General features: G+C 36.9%; 1 protein-coding gene across 3 annotated transcripts; it reads left to right on the plus strand.

Annotated features, from left to right (window-relative positions):
- Positions 1-1,103: 1,103 nt before the first annotated feature.
- Positions 1,104-18,532, plus strand: VCAM1 (vascular cell adhesion molecule 1). 3 transcript variants are annotated; one of them, XM_017827259.1, is made up of 9 exons: positions 1,104-2,330; positions 3,122-3,174; positions 4,807-4,897; positions 11,754-12,032; positions 12,646-12,963; positions 13,562-13,834; positions 14,438-14,704; positions 15,138-15,404; positions 17,864-18,532. In XM_017827259.1, the coding sequence occupies exons 3-9, from the start codon at positions 4,846-4,848 to the stop codon at positions 18,022-18,024; spliced, it is 1,617 nt and encodes a 538-aa protein (XP_017682748.1). In that variant the 5' UTR covers positions 1,104-2,330; positions 3,122-3,174; positions 4,807-4,845; the 3' UTR covers positions 18,025-18,532. The 3 variants fall into 3 exon arrangements, with proteins under 3 accessions (XP_017682748.1, XP_017682749.1, XP_017682747.1); XM_017827260.1 differs by having other exon boundaries at positions 1,104-2,254; XM_017827258.1 differs by lacking the exons at positions 1,104-2,330; positions 3,122-3,174; positions 4,807-4,897 and adding an exon at positions 10,836-11,035.
- The last annotated feature ends 786 nt before the right edge of the window (positions 18,533-19,318 follow it).

Here is a 19,318-nt window from a genome sequence, read left to right on the forward strand (position 1 = left end):
AAGTCACCGGATGGTGAGGCAGCCAAAACAGGGTGACAGGACTGTGAGATGGCCTGGCAGTAATGCATTAGCAGCAGTTGGCAGGTTGTACAATTCAAAAGTTTGACAGAGTCTCTGTGCAAAATTGGGATGCTCAGAAGAGCTCATTTGATGAAGTTCAGTGGCATTCTAGATTCAGGAATGACTGAGATGATTATTTTGCAGTTGCATGGAGAAAAAGATTTTGCGGTAGTAGTGCAGAGGAGAGGTGTATAAAGCAGCAGAGTTGGTTTTAGATTGGCAGAACAGAGCAGGTGATTCCTGAGTTCTAACTGAACTAGTGTTAGTTAATACTATGAATTTCTGTTTTTCGGTGTTGTTTAGAATAAGATTTTGAAAGACTACCAGCTTTAGAAATACATGTCAGTAAATTTGTATTTCCAAAGCTCTTAGATATTTCTTTCCATTTACTCATACGATTTTTCTTGTATTGAATTATGCTCTCAAAAACACAGATTCAGTGCAAAGAGGCCATCTCTCTCTGAGTCCCTGTGTAAGGAACTTGTATGACTTGTGCTTCCACCATTCTCAAGCTTTTATCTTTTAATCTGCTTTTGGCCAGTTTCAGAGATGAGATTCTGGCTTGAAAAAATTCTGACTGGTTTCAGGTGTTTATATATTCTGATAAAAATCTAAGTTTGATTTACCAAAGCCTTAGTGGAGTATCAAAGCCTGGATACATTATCTGTCCATCTCTGCCTCCCTATAACAACTACACTGATGAACACATTCAAACAGGATTTGAATTGTGAAACGCTGGAGATAGCAGTGAGATCTGGAGAACTAGCTAGTGTCTGGCCTACTTTCCATGATTCTTATCAGGATTCAGCGGAATATTGAATTGACTGGAAAAACCCTCTTCCTCTTGCAAAAGCAGACCTTTATGTCAAAATTTTTGGTGTAGAGTTGCCTTTCTTTTAATATACGATGGAAAAGATAAAAAGCAAAGAGTTCAGAACATAAGGGAGAAAGAGCAGCAGCAGAACTTATGTATGAAAAAGTTTCCTTTCGGTGTAAGAAGGTAAAAAGTGTAACCTCCAATACAAAATATTTAATGTGTTTTGTAGTATATGTAAATAAGAGAATAAAAATATTCTCTATAATAATTTTTTCTGCTGTATGTGGTAGCACTCTTTGTTCTTTTATTTCAGCTACTTGATAAGACAAACCAGTTTTACTAAATTATGTGAGATATTGAAGACAATACTATTTAATAACGTTTCCAGAATTTTATTTAATATCTATTTCCTGTTTTCCATTTTTTCCATTTTTTGTTCTTTTATCTACTTACATTATTTACTGTGTTTTGTGGAGCAACTCTAAGTGATTCCTGGTTTGTCAGGAAAGATTATTAAGTTTTAGCATAAGAACAACTTATGGTGTTTGAAAGCATTTGTTTTACTATTCTTTCAAATAGCCTTCTTATTATGTGAACCCTGGAAATTTAACAAAGAAATTAGTGCCAGGGCTGACATTCACACATACCTTGAGTAGTAAGTTTCTCAGAGAAGAGCCTATGGAATTTATTTCTATGTAAAGCACTATTATATTGACAAGAATGGTAGATTTCATTTCTCTTTAACAGCAAGATCTTAAGGCTGCCTCGGGCTCCTGGGTAATTCCTGCATATTCCTATGGGAAGCACAAAGCTGCTGTCACTGTTCCCGAACACTTCTGTGTGTTGTAAACCCAGATGTGACAATACAGCCTATACTTGCTTTCACTCCAGGCTCTTGACATTCCATGTGCTTGAGGGAGCTCTCTGAATAATGTAAACATTTCTCTTTTGAGACACAGGGAGCAATCACAGCCAAGATGAAACTGAAAGCTCTCAGTCCCATATTGAGTTAGGCTTGTGTTGTGTTTAACCTTCAGTGACCTTAAGGAGTTACCGTGAAATTGTTGCAACTGTAAATTGTTGTAACTTGGTTATCATGAGACTACCAAGAAGTCACAGACGATTTCTTGCTTGGTTTCATGTCCCTATTTCTGCTAATTAGATCATGACAGGATTTCCAGTTATTCACAGTGGTTTGCTTCACAGCTGTGTGCCAGAAGAGTGCTATTCACAGTCTAATAGATAATTGTGTCTGTCAGTGAAAACACTAACTTGGTTGTCTGAGTTTTTGTCTTAGTTTTCCATCTAAGAAAGCTTCGGAAGGATAAACCGAATCCTAAATGGAGTATCGTACAATACAAGTCCTGACAAAAACAGGTGAATACCATAATATGAAATGCATTCATTGAAATGATAAATTTTATTAAGAAGAATAAGAAAATAAAAGATCGAGGTAAGTTTAGAGATAATTCACAGAAACAAAACTAACTTGACAAAGAATGTTATGCAGAATCATCAGTTTAGTAATTGCTTTTCCCCGGTTAGTTATGGATTTTTAAACACACTGCTTACTTTTCAACCTTGTGATAAATTTCTGTTCATTCTTGTAATCATTCTGTGTTGTAGCCTTAACCTAAAAATTTGTCCTCCTTTATATTAAATTTGCAAACCTTCTAGCAATCTTTAAAAAATAAATTTTATTTATTAATTTTTCAATTAATAAATTGCATATAAAAATAAATTTAAAATAAACATTACAATTAAGAAATACAATATACACGATAAAGGGAAACAATTTTTCTTAAATTATCTTAGGCCCTAAATTGTCGATAGAATATATTTAATAAGTAATGGCACATTTTGTGAAACCATAGGCTACAACAGGATCCATATGCTTACCCTTAGAGGCAGAATGACAATCTCTTCATGCCCCAAAATTTAGTAGAATTAGTACAAGACACCTGAGAGTACAACAAAAGCAAAGTCAGAAGCTAGGTATTGGTACCCTAACAGATGAATCAGTATAATAAGAAATCATTTATAGGCTGATAGTTTTGTATCAAGCACTTTTTATCCATAGTAACGAATTGCTAGAGTGTATTTCCTTTCAGTGTGAGATAATTGTATTATATTCATTCAAATAATCTAGGAAACTCAGTGTAAGATAATTTACTTAAAATCTTAATGAATTCACCCTCACATGTCTCTGGAAATTCCTATTCCTTCATCCTGTTGGTCTTGCAGGTACCAAGTCACCGTGCTACTTGATGTCCTGCATAGAGAAAGATGTTACAGAGGTAAGACTAATCTCAAGCTCATGAGCCTACCAGAACTTAACTGGGTTTGATCCTTGATCTGCAAAAGGATTCAACACTGCATATACAACATTTACATCTTCCTTATCTTTTAGAAACTGCCCAGTGCACAGAATTGTTTTCTTTCCCGTTAGGATGTGCCAGCTTCCAAGTGAACTCCCTCTCAGTAGCTGCATGATCATCTGGCTTAGTCAGTAGTGATTTCATTCAGCAGAGAGAGAACCTCAGCCAGAACACTGAATAGGCAGAGCATTTGTCTGGAGCTGAGCTTTTGAAAGAGAGGTACCAACATCTGTTCCTCATGGTGTGGAGCTTACTATAGTCAGAAATTCAGTCAAAGCAAAGCAAAACTTATCCAACCAAAAGGGTCATTAAACCATCTGTTACTTATGATTTGGTATTCAGATACAATTCTTGGGAAATTTCAGGAGGGATTCTTGGCTAAGAAGCATTGGAATGTTGGCAGTCAAATATTTCTCATACTAATTCAGCACAGACCTTTGTCCTGCCTGTCAGCAATTTCAAATGTGTCACACTTCTCAAGTTGCCTCTCTTATCACTAGAGAGTAACATGGTCTGTGATTGAGGGTGACACAACTATGAAAGTCATTCTTGCTTCATTGTCTATATCAGACTACAAGGACTGGGGCTTTGATGCCTAGCCAAGTAATTGTCGGGGAAGGGGGAATAAATTCCAGTAGCTTGCATCTTTTTTACCCTTGCCTATCTAGAAAAATTCAGCTGCTCATGGTTTTTGTCACCTAGCCACTCCTACTTCAGCATATTCCTTCCATGAAAGTGTCAACAAATGGGGCAGTTAAGATGATACTTAACTGTGTGGGGAAAAAAAGTAAAGAGCAAAACAGTCTAAGTAAAGAAACAACATGTTTTTGATTTAAGGTAGAGCACATTTAAGAGATAAAGGAAAGGTGCCAGATCCCTAATAGATTTGCAGCTGGTTTCAAGTGTCACTTCATTTATCAGTATGTGTACAAACACACAATCACACACAGATACTGCAAAATGCTTTCTCTTGGATACTTGTCATTTTGGCTTGATGGAGGTAAAAATCGGTTCATTCCCTTTTGTTTCTATTTGGAGGGTCATTTTCTTTAGAACTTTCAGTCCACTTCCAGAGAGAGAAAAATGACAATATCTAGATAAAAGAAAGATTTCTTTATGTGTCTTTAAAAAAAGTGAACAAAATAATGAGACTGTGCAATCCCTGTGATTCATACCGATATGGAAGATTTAAAAATTATGAATCTTGAATCATGCAGTGTTAAGTAATTTAATTTCTTTCTGATATCTGTGTAATATTTGTACCTGTTAGTGAGCCAATCCACCTTAGGAGTACAATGATAACATTTCTATAATACAAGGCAGCAAAAATAGTATCTATAGAGCTGAACGTGGTTCTTCAGAATATGAACAAGTGTAAGAGAAAAAAGAATGTATTCTCATAGACAAGTTGAAGGATAATCAATTAGTAGCTGTGCAGTTATCAGTAGGATTCTCCTGCCTAGGAGAATCCAAGTTCTGCATTCTTCCAGGTGAAATTGTCTGTTACAGACCTTACTCTCATCATTCCCCTTTGTCTTTCTTGGTCTATAGGGATATACATGTACCTCATGACTGAAGAACAGGAAGGAGATGGGAAATAGGGACGTGACTGATCCACAGGTGCATTGGAGAGCGGCTGCTGGTGAGTAATAACAAAGCTTGTTCAAATAGTTCTCCACCCCTGTCTTGATAAACTTATTTTGATCCTGTGAAATACTTGCCTTAATGAGGTACACAACAATATTTAGTGGTATTGGAATTTCATGTAGAATGTTGAGGGAATTTATTAACTTGGTCATATTCCTTCTTAAATGTTTTCATCTGACTTTATCTTGCCATATCCTAGGTTCTAGCCAGCATCTGCACTTTGACCCATCTGTACTTTGTCCCACTCTTTTACTCTGACCATTTTGAATTAGTTTTGTCTGAAAAAGGTATAGCTCCAGTGAGAACAAATGATTTTGATACGTATTTGTGTATTTGGATGAAAATAAAAGTAGATCTGAACTCTTACTTCAAAATTCCCAAAGAAATTTTGAGTGCTCCAAGGCTTGTATTTGAATTTGAGTACAATGGATAATATTTCAAGCGGGAAACTTTTTTTTTACCTATGTCACTATGAAGACAATAGGAACTCAGCTATTGAAAATAATGAAGTTTGATGTGCAGTACAGTACTTGGCACTTTAAGTATGTGGATTTAAAGGCTATTCAACAGTTTCATTTTTAGATTCAGCATCACTAAAATCATACTTTCTTTTTTTTAGAAAAAGAATTTGGAATTTCCACAGCTTGTTTTTTTGCCAGCAACAATAGACTATAAAAAGTAGGGACTTTTTTCTCTGGTGGCTTCTATTTATTAGTAGATGAACTTTTGGTTCTTTCTGTAAAGTGAAATGGACAATGCGTCTGAATAGAAGAAAATAAGAAATTAGCTGTTTTGTAGTCTATGCAAGTTATCATACTTCTGTATTATTTTATCTGGCACCTTTGTGGATTCTGGATGCCTTCAGACTCACCAAACAGGAAGTGTCATAGCTGGGAAGCTGGTGCCTGAGAAAGATAATGAGGAAGTAGATGCATTTATTTTTATATACAGTATTTAAGAAATTCCAGAAAAGGGAAAGAAGCAGATGATAAAACTTTCTTAAGATGTTTCTTTTTTTTTTTTTCCTTTTTGCAATAGATGACAAGTTAGATGTGGAGTACAATTGTAAGGTGTGATGTGGGTTACAGGGTAATGCGTTGGTGTTCTTTTTGTAGTTAGGTACAAAGTTACAATTCCTGAAACAGACACAACCCTTTAAATAGATCTGCATGTAGATCTCATCCTTCCCAGCCGGAGATGAAAATTATAGGGAGTCAGTGATGCTTTCCTCCCCCTCTTGGGGCTATACTGAGGTTGTATTATTGTCAGGTGATGAGAAAGCAGGTAGAGGGAATCAGGAGAAGCAAAGGGTCAAGAAGTTCTGGGAACCAAAAAGCCAGTAGGCACTGAGGAAGGAGACAGTGTATAACCCAAATAGCAGGCTATTGAGGTTGCTGAGAACTGAAAATTTAGAGACTGGCAGATCATTACCTGCTATATTAGCCATATAGTCAGCAGTATTAATATATATCCTCCAGGTTCATGTATTTTCTATTACTTCATCAAGATTTGACCATATTAAAGGTATTACCTTGGATGTGGTGCCTGAAGAGCATTCCTTCTTTGCTGATGCATGTCTGTTTTCCCTCTGAGAATAGTTCTCATTTGAGTTACAGCACATTGCTCTGGCTCTTGTCCTTTAGGCATGATCATACTGTAGACACTCTGAGTGGGGTGGAAGCTCTTCATCCCAACTGCTTCCATAAAGCATCAGAAACTCTGGAAGAGGCTTGCTTTACTAAGGCACCCAGTGTGCATCCCAAGGATATCTTTCCTGAGATGTGTGAGGGACCTAAGTATAAACTTGCTGTAATACCTCTGTGATACGAGGCTGAAGAACTGTTAAGTCAGACTTTGCTGCATCCTCTCACCTGAGTGTCAAGCCTTCCACAGAAGAATTCTGTCCTCTCAATCTGATGGGACACAGAGATCTTAAATAATAAATATATTGGATATGTTTCTGTGTTGGGATCCTGTACAAAGGCTGTAATTCCAGTACTGAGTATTTTTAGGAGAAATCCCAAATGGTAGCTCTAGATGCAGATACAGGAGTGAAATGCCATGAAGCATTTTGTTGCTGATGCAGGAAACAGAATGTCAAATTAGATGAATCTCCTTCTACCTTCTTTTTTCTTAAATTTCCTCTGCCAAAAGGATTAGCCCTCCTCACTGTAGGTCCTTGGCCATAAATCACAAAACCAGTGGTGAAGGTTTCAAGACCTCAAATTCTGCAAGAGGTTTTGCCTTTCAGCTTTCCCCTGATAGCCTCCTGGAGACAGGGCAGTACATTAAAAATGCAAGAAGAGGATTATAAATGTTGGATAAGTAACACATTGGATAAAGTGCATTTTGTTCAAATAATTCATTAAGGCATCAAGAACTTCCAATCTCTTTTGTCAAGAGGAAACTAGTAAGTACATCATATAGGTATTTAACAGGATTGTAGAAGTGTGAGTTAAAGCAAATACTTAGCACAGTTCTGAAACAGTTTCTTTTCTTACATTCCGGAAAAGTCTGATGTAAGTTTGTTTCCCGAAGGACATTTGTGTATTCTGATGCCAGGCCAAAAATGATGTGTTCGGTATTTCCAGACTCCCTTCTGAGACACACAATTGTTTTGTCTTTGTCCATCAAAGCCTGAGAAAAGTCTCTTTTGATTAATAGATGTATTGGAAAACATATATTTATGTCCCAGTGCGTAATTCTTTTAATCTTTTTTGCCTTTAGTGATATTCTTGTAATACTTGTTTCATTCCAGACTTCATTATGCTCTGCGTGTGTCAAGATTTTTTCCAGTTGATCCTATAATACTTATCTCACTGTGGATGTAGATACATCCTCTGTTTTTATCCCCAGCATCCTCCTCTGTGCTGTTTGAATAAAAACCTAGATTATTTGAACTCTTGAGGTAAACTGCTAAAACTTGTCAGCTGATCTCTGTTTGTTTTCAGACAGTACAGACAGTTCTAAAAACAAGCAAACTTGGTACCCATTTCCCTATTTAGAGGTTGATGCTGAGACTAGTAGGAGTAACAGTAAAGTACATATTCTTTTTAAAATATATAGGAAGCTCACATTTGAAGTTGGGTAAAGAGCAAATTTTAAGAATTTTTTTAATTTTGTGGCAGATCTGTACTTTCTTTAATAATATTTGTTGGCTAACTCTGCTCTTACCTACACTGTCTGAGTTAAATTTGTCTGATCACCCGGTATAGTAGTCCCTCTGGTAAGGATCCAACTGCACTAAAGTTAATGGCAGCTGTCCAGTTTAATCTGCTGAGAGCTGAATCAGAGTTATTTCCTATTTCATGTTATCTGATGAAGGACTTAATTAAAATTTTTCCAGCGTGCGGATATGGCCTCCTATGTTCATATCTTTGTTTAGAAACTGATTTCCCAGAAACAAGGAAATTTTACCCTTTCTTCTTCAGCTTAGCTTATGACTATTTAAGCAGTCCAAGCAGAAGAGTTTCATTTCTTGCTTCCCTCTGCCTGTGATTTTAAAGTACTTATTTGCAACTTAACTGAGAGAGTGCTTTTCTTCAACAAAACCATTTTCTGTGAAATCAAATAAAATTCTGTGAATGTATTGTTATCTATTCTGGATAGAATTTGGATTTTTGTATTTGGTAGCATTACTTTCAGAACAGTATTCTGCTTTCATTTCCTGAGACTTCTGAGATTTTTTTTATTCTTCCTCCTTCTCTAACAAAGAAAAAGTTATGATGGTGATAATAAAAATAAAATATTATGGTAGAAGCTACTGTGACATTTTCATTGAATTTGGTTAGGCATTGCTAGATGCTTCAGATTTCCCTGTCTTATTGTCTACTGGGTAATTGGGTTTTCTTGGGGTGTTTTGTTCATTTATTATTAATTACTATTATTTTGAAGACATCCTTTCTGGCTGAGATCACAATTTTATCTTTCCACTATCGTTAATTCCCTTTCATATTTATGAGTTTATGATAAGCGAGGAAAAAAGTGGTTGATGCTTCCTATTTTACCCAGTGCAGCTTGTGCTGTCCAGCTGTCCTTTGATGAGGATGCAAAGGTATGGCTGGCTGCAGTTAGGTGAAAAACAACAAAAAATAGTGCCTGAAGAAGTCGTGGTGCCTGTAGGCCAGCAGGACCCTTACATCCTGTGGTACAACTCTCACCTGAGCAGGGTATTTTAGAACTAGCATTAGGTTATTAACCATATAAAATCTGCTTGACTTAAAACATATATTGATGTAGTGCCAACTTTTCAGCAGATAGATTTCTTTAACATTTACAATGTTGTTACTTCAGCCCTTATTCAGCCTTAGATATTTGAATCTGTGCTGTTTATAAAATGTGCTGTGTGATTACAGTATTTCACAGGCATCAAATGTCCAAACTGTTACATACCAAAAGATTTACCAGAGACATTTTGAAAACACACGTTTTGTTCTGAATTTCTTGCTGCTTTTGTTTAGTGATTCATAACTGACCAGTATAGAATCATAGAATCCTTTATGTTGGAAAAGACCTCTTTTAACCCTGCACTGCCTTGTTTACCACTAAACCATATTGCCAGGTGCCACATCCAGACATTTCTGAACACTTCCAGGGATGGTCATTCCACCACTTTCCTAGGCAGTCTATTCCAATGCCTAACCACCCTTCAGTGAAGAAGTTTTTCCTAATATATAATCTAAACCTTGCCTGGTGCAATTTGAGGCCCTCTCCTCTCGTCATTCCAGCGTCTCAATGTCTTTCTTGAAGTGAGAGGCCCAAAACTGGTGTGACCTCCCCAGTGCCAAGCAGAGGGGGATGAGCACTGCCCTGGTCCTGCTGGCCACACTATTTCTGATCCAGGGCAGGATGCCATTGGCTGTTTTGGCCACCTGGGCACGCTGCCGACTCATGTTCAGCCACTGTCAACCAGCACCCCCCAGATCTTTTTCCCCAGAGCTGCTTCCCAGCCACCCTTTCCCCAGCCTGTAGTGTAGCCTGGGGTTGTAGTGACACAAGTACAGGACCCAGCACTTGCCTTGTTGAACCTCATACAATTGGCCTCATCCCGCTGATCCAGCCTGTCCGGATCGCTCTGCAGTGCCCGAATTACACAAGTAGTTGAATACGTAAACAACTGAGATGTAGAAACCTTTGTCCATTCTTCACATTGATAGCATTTTCCAGCTGAAAATTAAACACTGAAAATGTTAGTTTACTTTTTTCATAACATTGTTGCTATATTAGGCAGTAATAGTTGTCCTCAGAAATATTCCAAACTGGCTTTGAATACCCATTGGAAACCAAATACTGAAAATAATCCCCAAGCTCTTCTATAACTGCTATACTTCACTTATATATAAACAGGACATAAGAGATCTGAGAGGCATATCAGTAATGGACATTTTTAAATGGAGTTGGGATTATTAGTTCATTTTGAATAGTATGAGCCTGTTTCAAGCTGATTAAGTCAGATCTCTGGACTTCTGTTATCTGACTTATTTCTTCATGTTTAGGGATCAAAATTATTTAGGAACGAGTAACATCACCTCAACTGGTAGCACAGTTTTCAAAGGGAATACTTTGAAATGCTATTTACAGCATAATGCTCTTTACAGAGCTGAGCATTGTTAAATTGTTCTCAAGATTCAGACCTACACAAATATTTTCACTGAAAACAAAATTGAATAACTTTTACATCTGAGATAAAGTGCCATTCAATTACTTGGAATCACCCACATACTTCCATTTTATCAGTTGTTTGCAGGATCAGATCTTGACTTGATCTTTCAAAGTGTAGTATGCACTATATTTACAAATGTTAATGTTTATTATTTTCCTGGCCTTTCACAAAGCAGCAGAGGGCGCTGAGCCAACCGGCACAGCCCGATATGGGTCTTTTCCTCCCTGCTCTGGATTTCCCTGTCCGGGGATTTCCCACTCCAGCTGGAGGAGAGCCTTTATAAAGAGCACCCTAGAGCTCTTCTAATAAACTGTTGCAGAGCAGCGAGATCTCACTGCGCTTCTTCACAGAAAATAGAAAGCAAAAGTTTTGAATTTACTTTCTTTACCTGGTAACAGCAATTACAAATGTTGAAACAAATGGGAAGAACAAGCCAGGCTGTGCTAGTAATTTTGTATGTGCTAAGGACTGGTAAGTTGGGGAGAGGGGTTGCTTGTTTTATTTGGTTTTGGTTTTATTAAGCATAAACTGACCTAAAATTTACTGTTTGATCTTTATTTCTCTTTGTTCCAGTTACTTTTTCATTTCAGTGAATACAACTGTCAATTAAGTAGTTCTGTCAAAATGTCAGGAACCTTTTTTTTGACACTTATTTTGAGCTTTTCTGTGCTCTGCAAAGACACAATCATTTTCTTACTGAGTTTGCTAAAAGACAGTCTAGGAGACAACTGCAGTGTGTCACTGAATGTTTGATTTTTACTGTTGTTCCCGACAGTATTGGTGACGTTTGGTACTAAATGTCCTGTTGAAAGTGTTTCTAAAGTTGTCCTTGCTATCTTACTGTCTCCCCTCAGATGTTGCAAGGTTTTAGAACCAGATTCACCTGACAAAAAAAATGTTATACTGTGCCAATGCATTTCTTTTCACTGACAGCATTGGGTTTATGCCATTTTATACATGAGAACTGTTTGTTAGTCATCTGAATCTGTATTACCTTTGACAAAATAACAATGCCTATGGTGTATTTTGGAGATGTAAACCACTGTACGAGTTTTTTTAGTTTAACTTCCATGTATCTATAAAGTAAATTTGAAACATAAAGACCTTATATCACAGTAGAACATGAGAAGAAATAGAAAAATAAATGTTGAGATAGCTGCTGAATTTGTGTATTTTCTCCCTATTATAGTTAAAGCTTTTGAAATGGAGATTATACCTGCTAATAAAATTGTTGCCCAGATTGGAGAAACACTCGTACTCACATGCAATACTACTGGCTGTGCATCACCAAGTTTTTCCTGGAGAACACAAATGGACAACCCCCTTGGAGGAACAGTGAACAACCATGGGACATACTCTACCTTGACTATGAATCCAGTTAGTGTTGTGAATTCTCATGATTATCTGTGTACTGTCTTCTGTGATAAGAAAGGGAAAAAAGAGAAGAGTGTCAAAGTTGAACTTTACTGTAAGTAAAAGTAAAATTCTCTGTAAGTAGTGCATGATTATAAAAAATCCATAACTGTGGTTGGTAGTTAACTTGTAATTTAGGATAGTGAGTTTGCTATAGCTCAACATGTATTTCCTTGTAAGATTCCTTTATCTGTCTGTGAAGGACACTTTCTTAGCCTTTTTCTGCTTAGCTTTCTGCACTGAGCTTAGTAGGTACTAATCTTAGTTATTCTTATTCTTGGCTCCCTGAATACAGTCACAGAGCTGGGGGAAAAAAATCAAAGCCTTTGTAGTTCTCAGGGGAATGATTCAGATGTCTAAACCCACCAGCAGAGAAAACAGGATACCACCAGTGCATGAATTGCTCTGAGTACCTGTGTTTAGGCAGCTGTATCACTGCCAAGGTGCCTTGCTGGATCTTACTCGATTTTTTGCGATCATATTTCAGAAATTGTACAAATAAAAGACCTGTATGTCTTCAGATCAAGATAGGTCTTGTAATAAAGTTGATATAATGTCATGTTCTGAGCACCTCTAAATTCAAGATGTTTGCTATCTGGATCTTGCTCTCATCTTGACTCTTACTATTCATCTCTGCTAGTCTAAAGAAACTGATTTTATTCTTTTAGCTTTCCCCAGTGATCCTATCATTGAGATCAGCCCATCCTCAGTTGCTGGAGGAACAGTCACTGTCATCTGTAAAATTCCTGATGTGTATCCTTCTGAGCACCTGGAGCTAATCCTAAAGAAAGAGGAACATGTTCTTCACGAAAAACATTTTTATGGAGATGACAGCACAAATACAGAGACCAAAACTGTGACATATTCATTTATTCCCATGGCTGAAGATATTGGGAAAGAGATTACCTGTGTGGCCAAGTTACCAGTTCCTTATATGGACTTTAAACCCAAAGAAAGAGTATCTTCTCAGAAACTGAATGCAAATTGTAAGTATTTTTGTACTAGGACTTTCACACAAAGTATGTCAGGTTCCATGGAATGGCTTTACAAAGTGTATACTATAAATAATTTGTAATCTGCCCTTCTTATCTGATTTATTTATGTAGATAATCTATTGTATTAATTTGAATTCTGTTGTATTCAGTAGCAGTCACTGAGTCACTGTTGTTCATGACAGAAGTTAGGCAATGCTTAAGCAACTCCTCTCATTCTTTTACCTCAGGCACTGGTACTCGGTCAGAAAGTAAAGATCAGAAGAAAAATGGCATCATGCAAATAAAAAAATGTTTTTAAAATTGGAATTGTATGCCTAGGAATTCCAAGTTTATAGTTATAAACAATAAGGAGATTTAAAAAAAAAAGAGTAAAAAAAATTGTACACATTTTGTCTGGCTTAGCTTTCAAAGCTGCAAGCAAAATGTCTTATCAAGCCTGGAAAAATTGTTCCACTGTGTTACTGAGATACACATTAATAATTTTTTCTTGGTATTCTGTGAAATGTACCTCTAGAGAAGCTAGTCTTAAAGATGTGCTTGTCATTCTTCATTTACTTACTGATCTTGTCTTTCTTTTGTTCTCTCACAGTTGGTCCACAAAATACTATCATTACTGCGTCTCCAGGCAACTCACTAATGGAAGGAGACTCTCTAAAACTCACTTGTGCGACTGAGAGCAACCCACCACCACAAATAGTTTGGAGAAAACATTTGGCTGATGAAAGCATTCAGCATCTGATAAAAAACAATGTCCTTTCTATTCCCCATGCCCGTTTCAGTGATTCAGGACTGTACATCTGTGAAGTAATTAATCTGGTAACTAATAGAACAGAGACTGCAACTGTGGACATTGTTATACAAGGTACAAGTCTGCTTAAATTTAACTTGTATTAACTCATACTTAACTGGCAGCTGCTTGTTAGGTTGAAAGATGCTGAAACACTAAAAATTAGGAAATTATGGAGTGCTCCTTGTTACATATTCAGGATTTAGCTTCAATTTATGACTGCTCTTTGTGGGCTGTACTTTTTCTTTCTGTGCTTAATTTTCAATAGCTAATTCTGCCTGTACTGTTGTATATGCATACCTCTGTACATTTCCCACAATGCAACACTCAAAGTTATAAAAGAATCTAAGAAAGTGGTGAGGGGACACACACTGTTATTTCCTTGAAATATAATGTACATAGGGATTTCACAGGAACATCACATTCTCCTTCTTTTAACTAGATTTAGTCATTAGTAATGAATTTAGTAGACATTTAATGGTAGAACTATTTTGTTTTTATTATTATTTTTATTTTTATTGGTTGCCACTGTTTCAACAGAGCCAAAAGTCTCAGATAGAGTCTGGGATCAAAACCAAAATGAATAGATCCTTGGGCAAGCAATTCCTACTGTCTTAAAACCTTCTGCATCTTAAATACTTTTACATTAGTATAACATCCTTTTATTTTGTCATGCAGGTGCTCCAGTCATTACAGAGCTCTCCATTGAGCCTTCTACAACAGTTCAAGAAGGAGAAAATGTTTCCATACAATGTTCTGCTGAGAGTAATCCTCCTCCCAAGATTATTTTAAGGAGAAAATCTGACAGTGCAGACATGGAGCCTTTCAGTGCAGGGAGCATTCTCCTTCTTCCATCTGTGATGTTCCTAAATGGAGGAGGCTATGAATGTGTAGCAGAAAATAAGTTTGGGAACAGTAAAAGTGAAATAACACTTAATGTGGAATGTAAGTATATGTAAAGCTTTCCCAGTCATTTAAAAATAATTAATTGAATCTTCTGTGATAAATATAACTATCAAATTAAACAAAACCCTGTGAGTACAAAAAAATCAGCATGGTCCATTGCTCTTCCCAAAGAAAGGAGCAGTGCTGATGAACAAAACAAAGTCATGAAATCTTTAATGTAATGACAGTCTTAAGTCAGAATCTGAATGAGTGAGAAATTGGTCTGCCTTCTTAACAGTCTTGGTTAGAGTACTTGGTTAGTATGTTTAGGCTATGGAGGGTTTGTATGGAAACTGATACTGTGTGCTTTACTTTTTCTGAGAATGAAAAAGAAATTAACTTTGGGAGGCTGACAATCTACCATCCAGTAGGACATGTTGGATCCATCTCTGAAAAATCCAGTCATGATTAACTATAGGACTCTTCATTTCAGATGGACCAAAGAATACAATGATCTCTGTTATCCCTGCTACTGCTGTTAAAGAAGGAGAAACTGTGGTGATGAAATGTACTAGTTCTGGCAATCCATCTCCTGTGATCTCTTGGAAGAAAAAGAAAGCCACTGGGGAGTTTGAGAAAATTTTTAAAAATGCAACTTTAACTATACAGAACTTAAAAAGTCAAGATCTGGGGCTTTACGAATGTGAAGCTTATAACCAACTTGGCAAGGAAGAAAAAGCTGTGAAATTATTTGTTCAAGGTTTGTAGAACAAGATGGAAAACAAATTTTTTATTTTATGTATTTTAGGTCCAGATCTCCTTCTATGAAGAATGGGGTGGTTCTGTCTTTGATGTCAATGGAGTTAAAATGTGTCGTTAATGTCATTAAGTCATTTAGGCAGCTTTAAACAAAAGTCATTTAGGCAGCTTTAAACAGTGAAGTGTGAAATCTGCCTTAGTACAGATAGCTTATGAAAAGTTCTTATGTCAGTTGAGCTTTCACCACTCCTTCCAATTGCCAAATGTATGCATCAGGTAAAGAAGGTGTGTAGTGTCTGTATTTTCTTCCAAATAGGTCTCAGGGTATATCTGCATACAAAAGATTCAAAGAGAAAGTACATGCTGAAACTTAACTGTGAAGCACTGTATTACAGCTCCCTGGCTCTCCTCTGAGTTCAGCTCTGTATCCTGTTCTTTCAGGCTGCCTTTAAGCCATAACAAATGCTGATTCCTCAACTGACCTGCAATGGTAGCGAAGTTCCATTTTCAGTAGTCAGCAGGCTTCTCTGCTTTAGCCCTGCCACTTCTGTCTATTGCATAGCAACAGTGTATTGCTTAGGGATCACTTCTGCCGCTAATCCAGCTCTCTCCCCTATTCTTTACTATTTTTGTAGCTGCACCAAAAAATACACTTTTGATTTCCACTTCAAGTGCAGTGATACAAGAGGAAAGTGTTACCATTCCTTGCATATTTTTGGATGTTACATCTGTTCAGAGTACTCTGTAAAAGAAAAATAGATGATGGGTTCAAAACCTTGAAACAGTAGATGGCAAATATACCACAGACAGGGCTCAGCTAACGGGTACAGGAAAATGCACATGCATACCATTAATGAGCTGGGAGAGCAATCTCAACACTGCCAAAGGTTACTTAAAATAACTGCTATACTGAGTTAATATTAGGATTTGTTTTAGACAGACAGATTGACATCTTCAGTTTCATTAAGAATGAATTGTCTTTAAACAAACTGAGATGAGTTGCACAGGTTCTTGTTTTAAGTGTTAGGGTTTTGATGCTAATGAAAACTTCTGTCCAAAATGGCAGATGAACAAAATAATTGCTGCTTCAAAATTTTTCATAGTTCCACTTCCACCTTTGAAAACAGGATGCAAAATTGCAGAACCTAGTGGAAAAAAATACAATTCTAGGATCTTTCCTTTGCCTTTTCTGTTTCTCTTATGTTGAAAGAGGACATCGACTTCTGTGTATGTTGGTCTGTGTCCTTTCATGAACTCAAATAAACAGTGAATTTAAAATAAGAAAAGAAGAAAAGGCTCCATATAATGTAAAAGATATCTATCACTTGATAAAATGTTCTTTCTGTTGCCTTCAGTGTGTGAAGGATAGCTAGAGGCAGAGTAGTGTCTAAAGCTACGTGCTCAGCTATTATAGTGGGTCCATTAACTGGATTAGTACTTTGTGTGTAAAAGCTGCTGATACCTCAGGAGTTTTCACTTCTATTTGTTGCTAAATCCTACCTTGCATTTCTTTTCAGTTCCTCCCCAAAATATTACTGTGTTAGTATATCCATCAGAAAATGTTAAAGAAGGAGAAAATATCACTATTACGTGTAGCACATACAGTAACACACCATCAGAGATGGTCCTGAAAAAAGTCCATCAGGAGAAATTATTCTGCCATCAGTGAATGGAGCCTTTTTACTCTACAATGTCAACAAAAATTATATAGGCACATATTTGCTTCATGTTTTCAGTAAGGTTGAAAACATCACAGTGATTGAGGTAGCTGTTGTAGGTAGGTAGATCTATTGCCTTAAACATATTTTGTTTGTACTTTCTAGTAAATTTTGTGTCAAGGTGAGCACAACTAGTTCATGGCTGATCCTTGCACAACAGTACTGCAGTTAACCTAAAAAAACCCCACCCCAAATCAACCCAAACAATAGAACGCCTGGTGAGAATAAGCTGTGTTTAACCTCCTTTCCGTGTGGATGTTACTTTCTCTCCAACCCGAATAGGTGCAGTAGCTTTAAGGGTAGGGCCAGAAAAAGGTGAATCCTGGCTGCACTTCTGTCCACATGCATGAACAGTGAGACTAATCCAGACAAAGTTCAGTTACAAAAATATCAAAAGAGTGGGCTTTTTAAACATGGTCTTCCCCTTGAAGCATTGATTCCAGGAGGTTGAAACATACCAAAATGTTTCCTGGGTAAAATATGTGGTATTCCTCTGGTATTCTTCATTAATTTTATGGTATTCTTCATTGTAGATGGTATCAGGTGGGTTTGAGTGGCTAGGAATTAAAGTGTGTAATATGAAGTTAATAAAAAAAAAAAACATGTAAGGAAAATGTTTTGAAATGTGCTTTGTGCATGAAAACAGAAATAGTGTTCCAAACCCTGCCTGTACAGTGATTTGCACATATCTGTTTCAGTCAGTTTTTACACAACTTTTTTCTCCTTTTGTTTCCATTTTCAGCAAGATTGGAAAACCCAGATCAGATGTTACCACTGATTATTGCATTCTCCTCTGTAGCAGCGGTAGCAGTACCTGTAGTTGCAATTTTGATCTACGTATCAAGAAAAGCAAAGATAAATGGATCCTACAGTCTTGTAAAAGCACTCAGGTTGAAAGTGTGATCACATGAATATAAGTCTTTAGTTGATATTAAGCAAATTTATTTATTGTTGTGACTGGTTCTACTCTTCTGGTAACAAACAAGTGATTTAAGAACAGCGCCATGTGATAGCAAATGGCTTTTTTCATGTTTTGATAAGTGTTTTGGTATTCAAGTTAAAGGAAAAGCTAGCATCCTCTCCTAGAAATTGGTAAATCACTTCTGTGTTGAAGCATGCTGGACAAAGAGTTCTGTGGAGAACGAAGTTTGTACATAGTGTATAATTTATGTTATAAATATGTTCAACTAAATATCAGTTTGTAAAATTGCAGTCTTATGTACAGAGAAATTTTGTTAATTCAAAGATATAAATCGTCATTGCTTGAGCTCATCAGGTGATATTTTATTTTGTATTACTCTGCAGCATGAATGTTTTTAATATCATTTGTCTGCTTATGTTTGGAAAATGTTCTGGTTTCACTGATATTGCCATAAATCCTGTACCTTCAATGAAGTTACACAATCACTGGGCTATGCATTTCTAATTTATTTAAATTAATTTAAGATCTTGAGGCTCATTTGTGAAACATTTTATTTTAAATATTACTCAAAAAGTATCTGGGATTATAGTCTAGTTAGTTCTAGGACTGGTGAGATGTTTTTGTAGGCTTTAATCATTCTCAAATCAATGTCAGGGTTCTGTTATTTCGTGACAAGCCAAATCAGACCTTTCATGTAAAATATAAGCTGACGATAAATATGCTTTACAGATTTCCACTGCAAAATAAAACTGCCTGTAGATTTCTTTGACTAAATGCCCCTAGTGATGCTTGCTTTAGGTTATGTCAGAATATACATTACTGTGGAAGGAACCAGTGAAAATTATCCTTAGCAACAGCAGATTTGAGTGTCATGGGAAGCCTTGGCTGTAAAGGCAGAAGCCAGGCCAGCAGCAATCTAAAGGCATAGGCAAGGGGGACAGGCAAAATCTGTGCAGCCTCGGCAGTAGTGGTTGTGTTGTGTCCTGAAGAAATACTTTTCCCAAGCTTATCACTGTGGAAATCTAAACCTTTTTGCTGTCAACTTGTCTTTTGATGGAGAACCAGTGTCTGCATTCTTCACCCTGGTTAGTGCCTTTTTCACTGCATGCTTTCCAGTGTTGGCAAAGTAGCTGTGAAAATAGTGGACTCTGTGTGCAGGGGCAAAGGTGGAGTTTGATAGCATTCTTCCTTACATCCCTTCTCCTCACTAGCAGTGGTGCTTTGACTCATCTGGGTGTTGATGTTCAGCACTGAAAGCAAGGTTGTGGGAGATGC

This window comes from Lepidothrix coronata, unplaced genomic scaffold, assembly GCF_001604755.1.
Source record: "Lepidothrix coronata isolate B3197 unplaced genomic scaffold, Lepidothrix_coronata-1.0 Scaffold136, whole genome shotgun sequence".
Taxonomy (NCBI): Eukaryota; Metazoa; Chordata; class Aves; order Passeriformes; family Pipridae; genus Lepidothrix; species Lepidothrix coronata.

Excerpts from the sequence above, each read along its gene's own strand:
- VCAM1 (XM_017827258.1), top strand. The coding sequence starts at position 10,972 with ATGTTGAAACAAATGGGAAGAACAAGCCAGGCTGTGCTAGTAATTTTG. Across the intron at positions 11,036-11,753 it reads TTTGTATGTGCTAAGGACTG|TTAAAGCTTTTGAAATGGAG; the intron begins GTAAGTTGGGGA and ends TCCCTATTATAG. Across the intron at positions 13,835-14,437 it reads TGTGGACATTGTTATACAAG|GTGCTCCAGTCATTACAGAG; the intron begins GTACAAGTCTGC and ends TTTGTCATGCAG.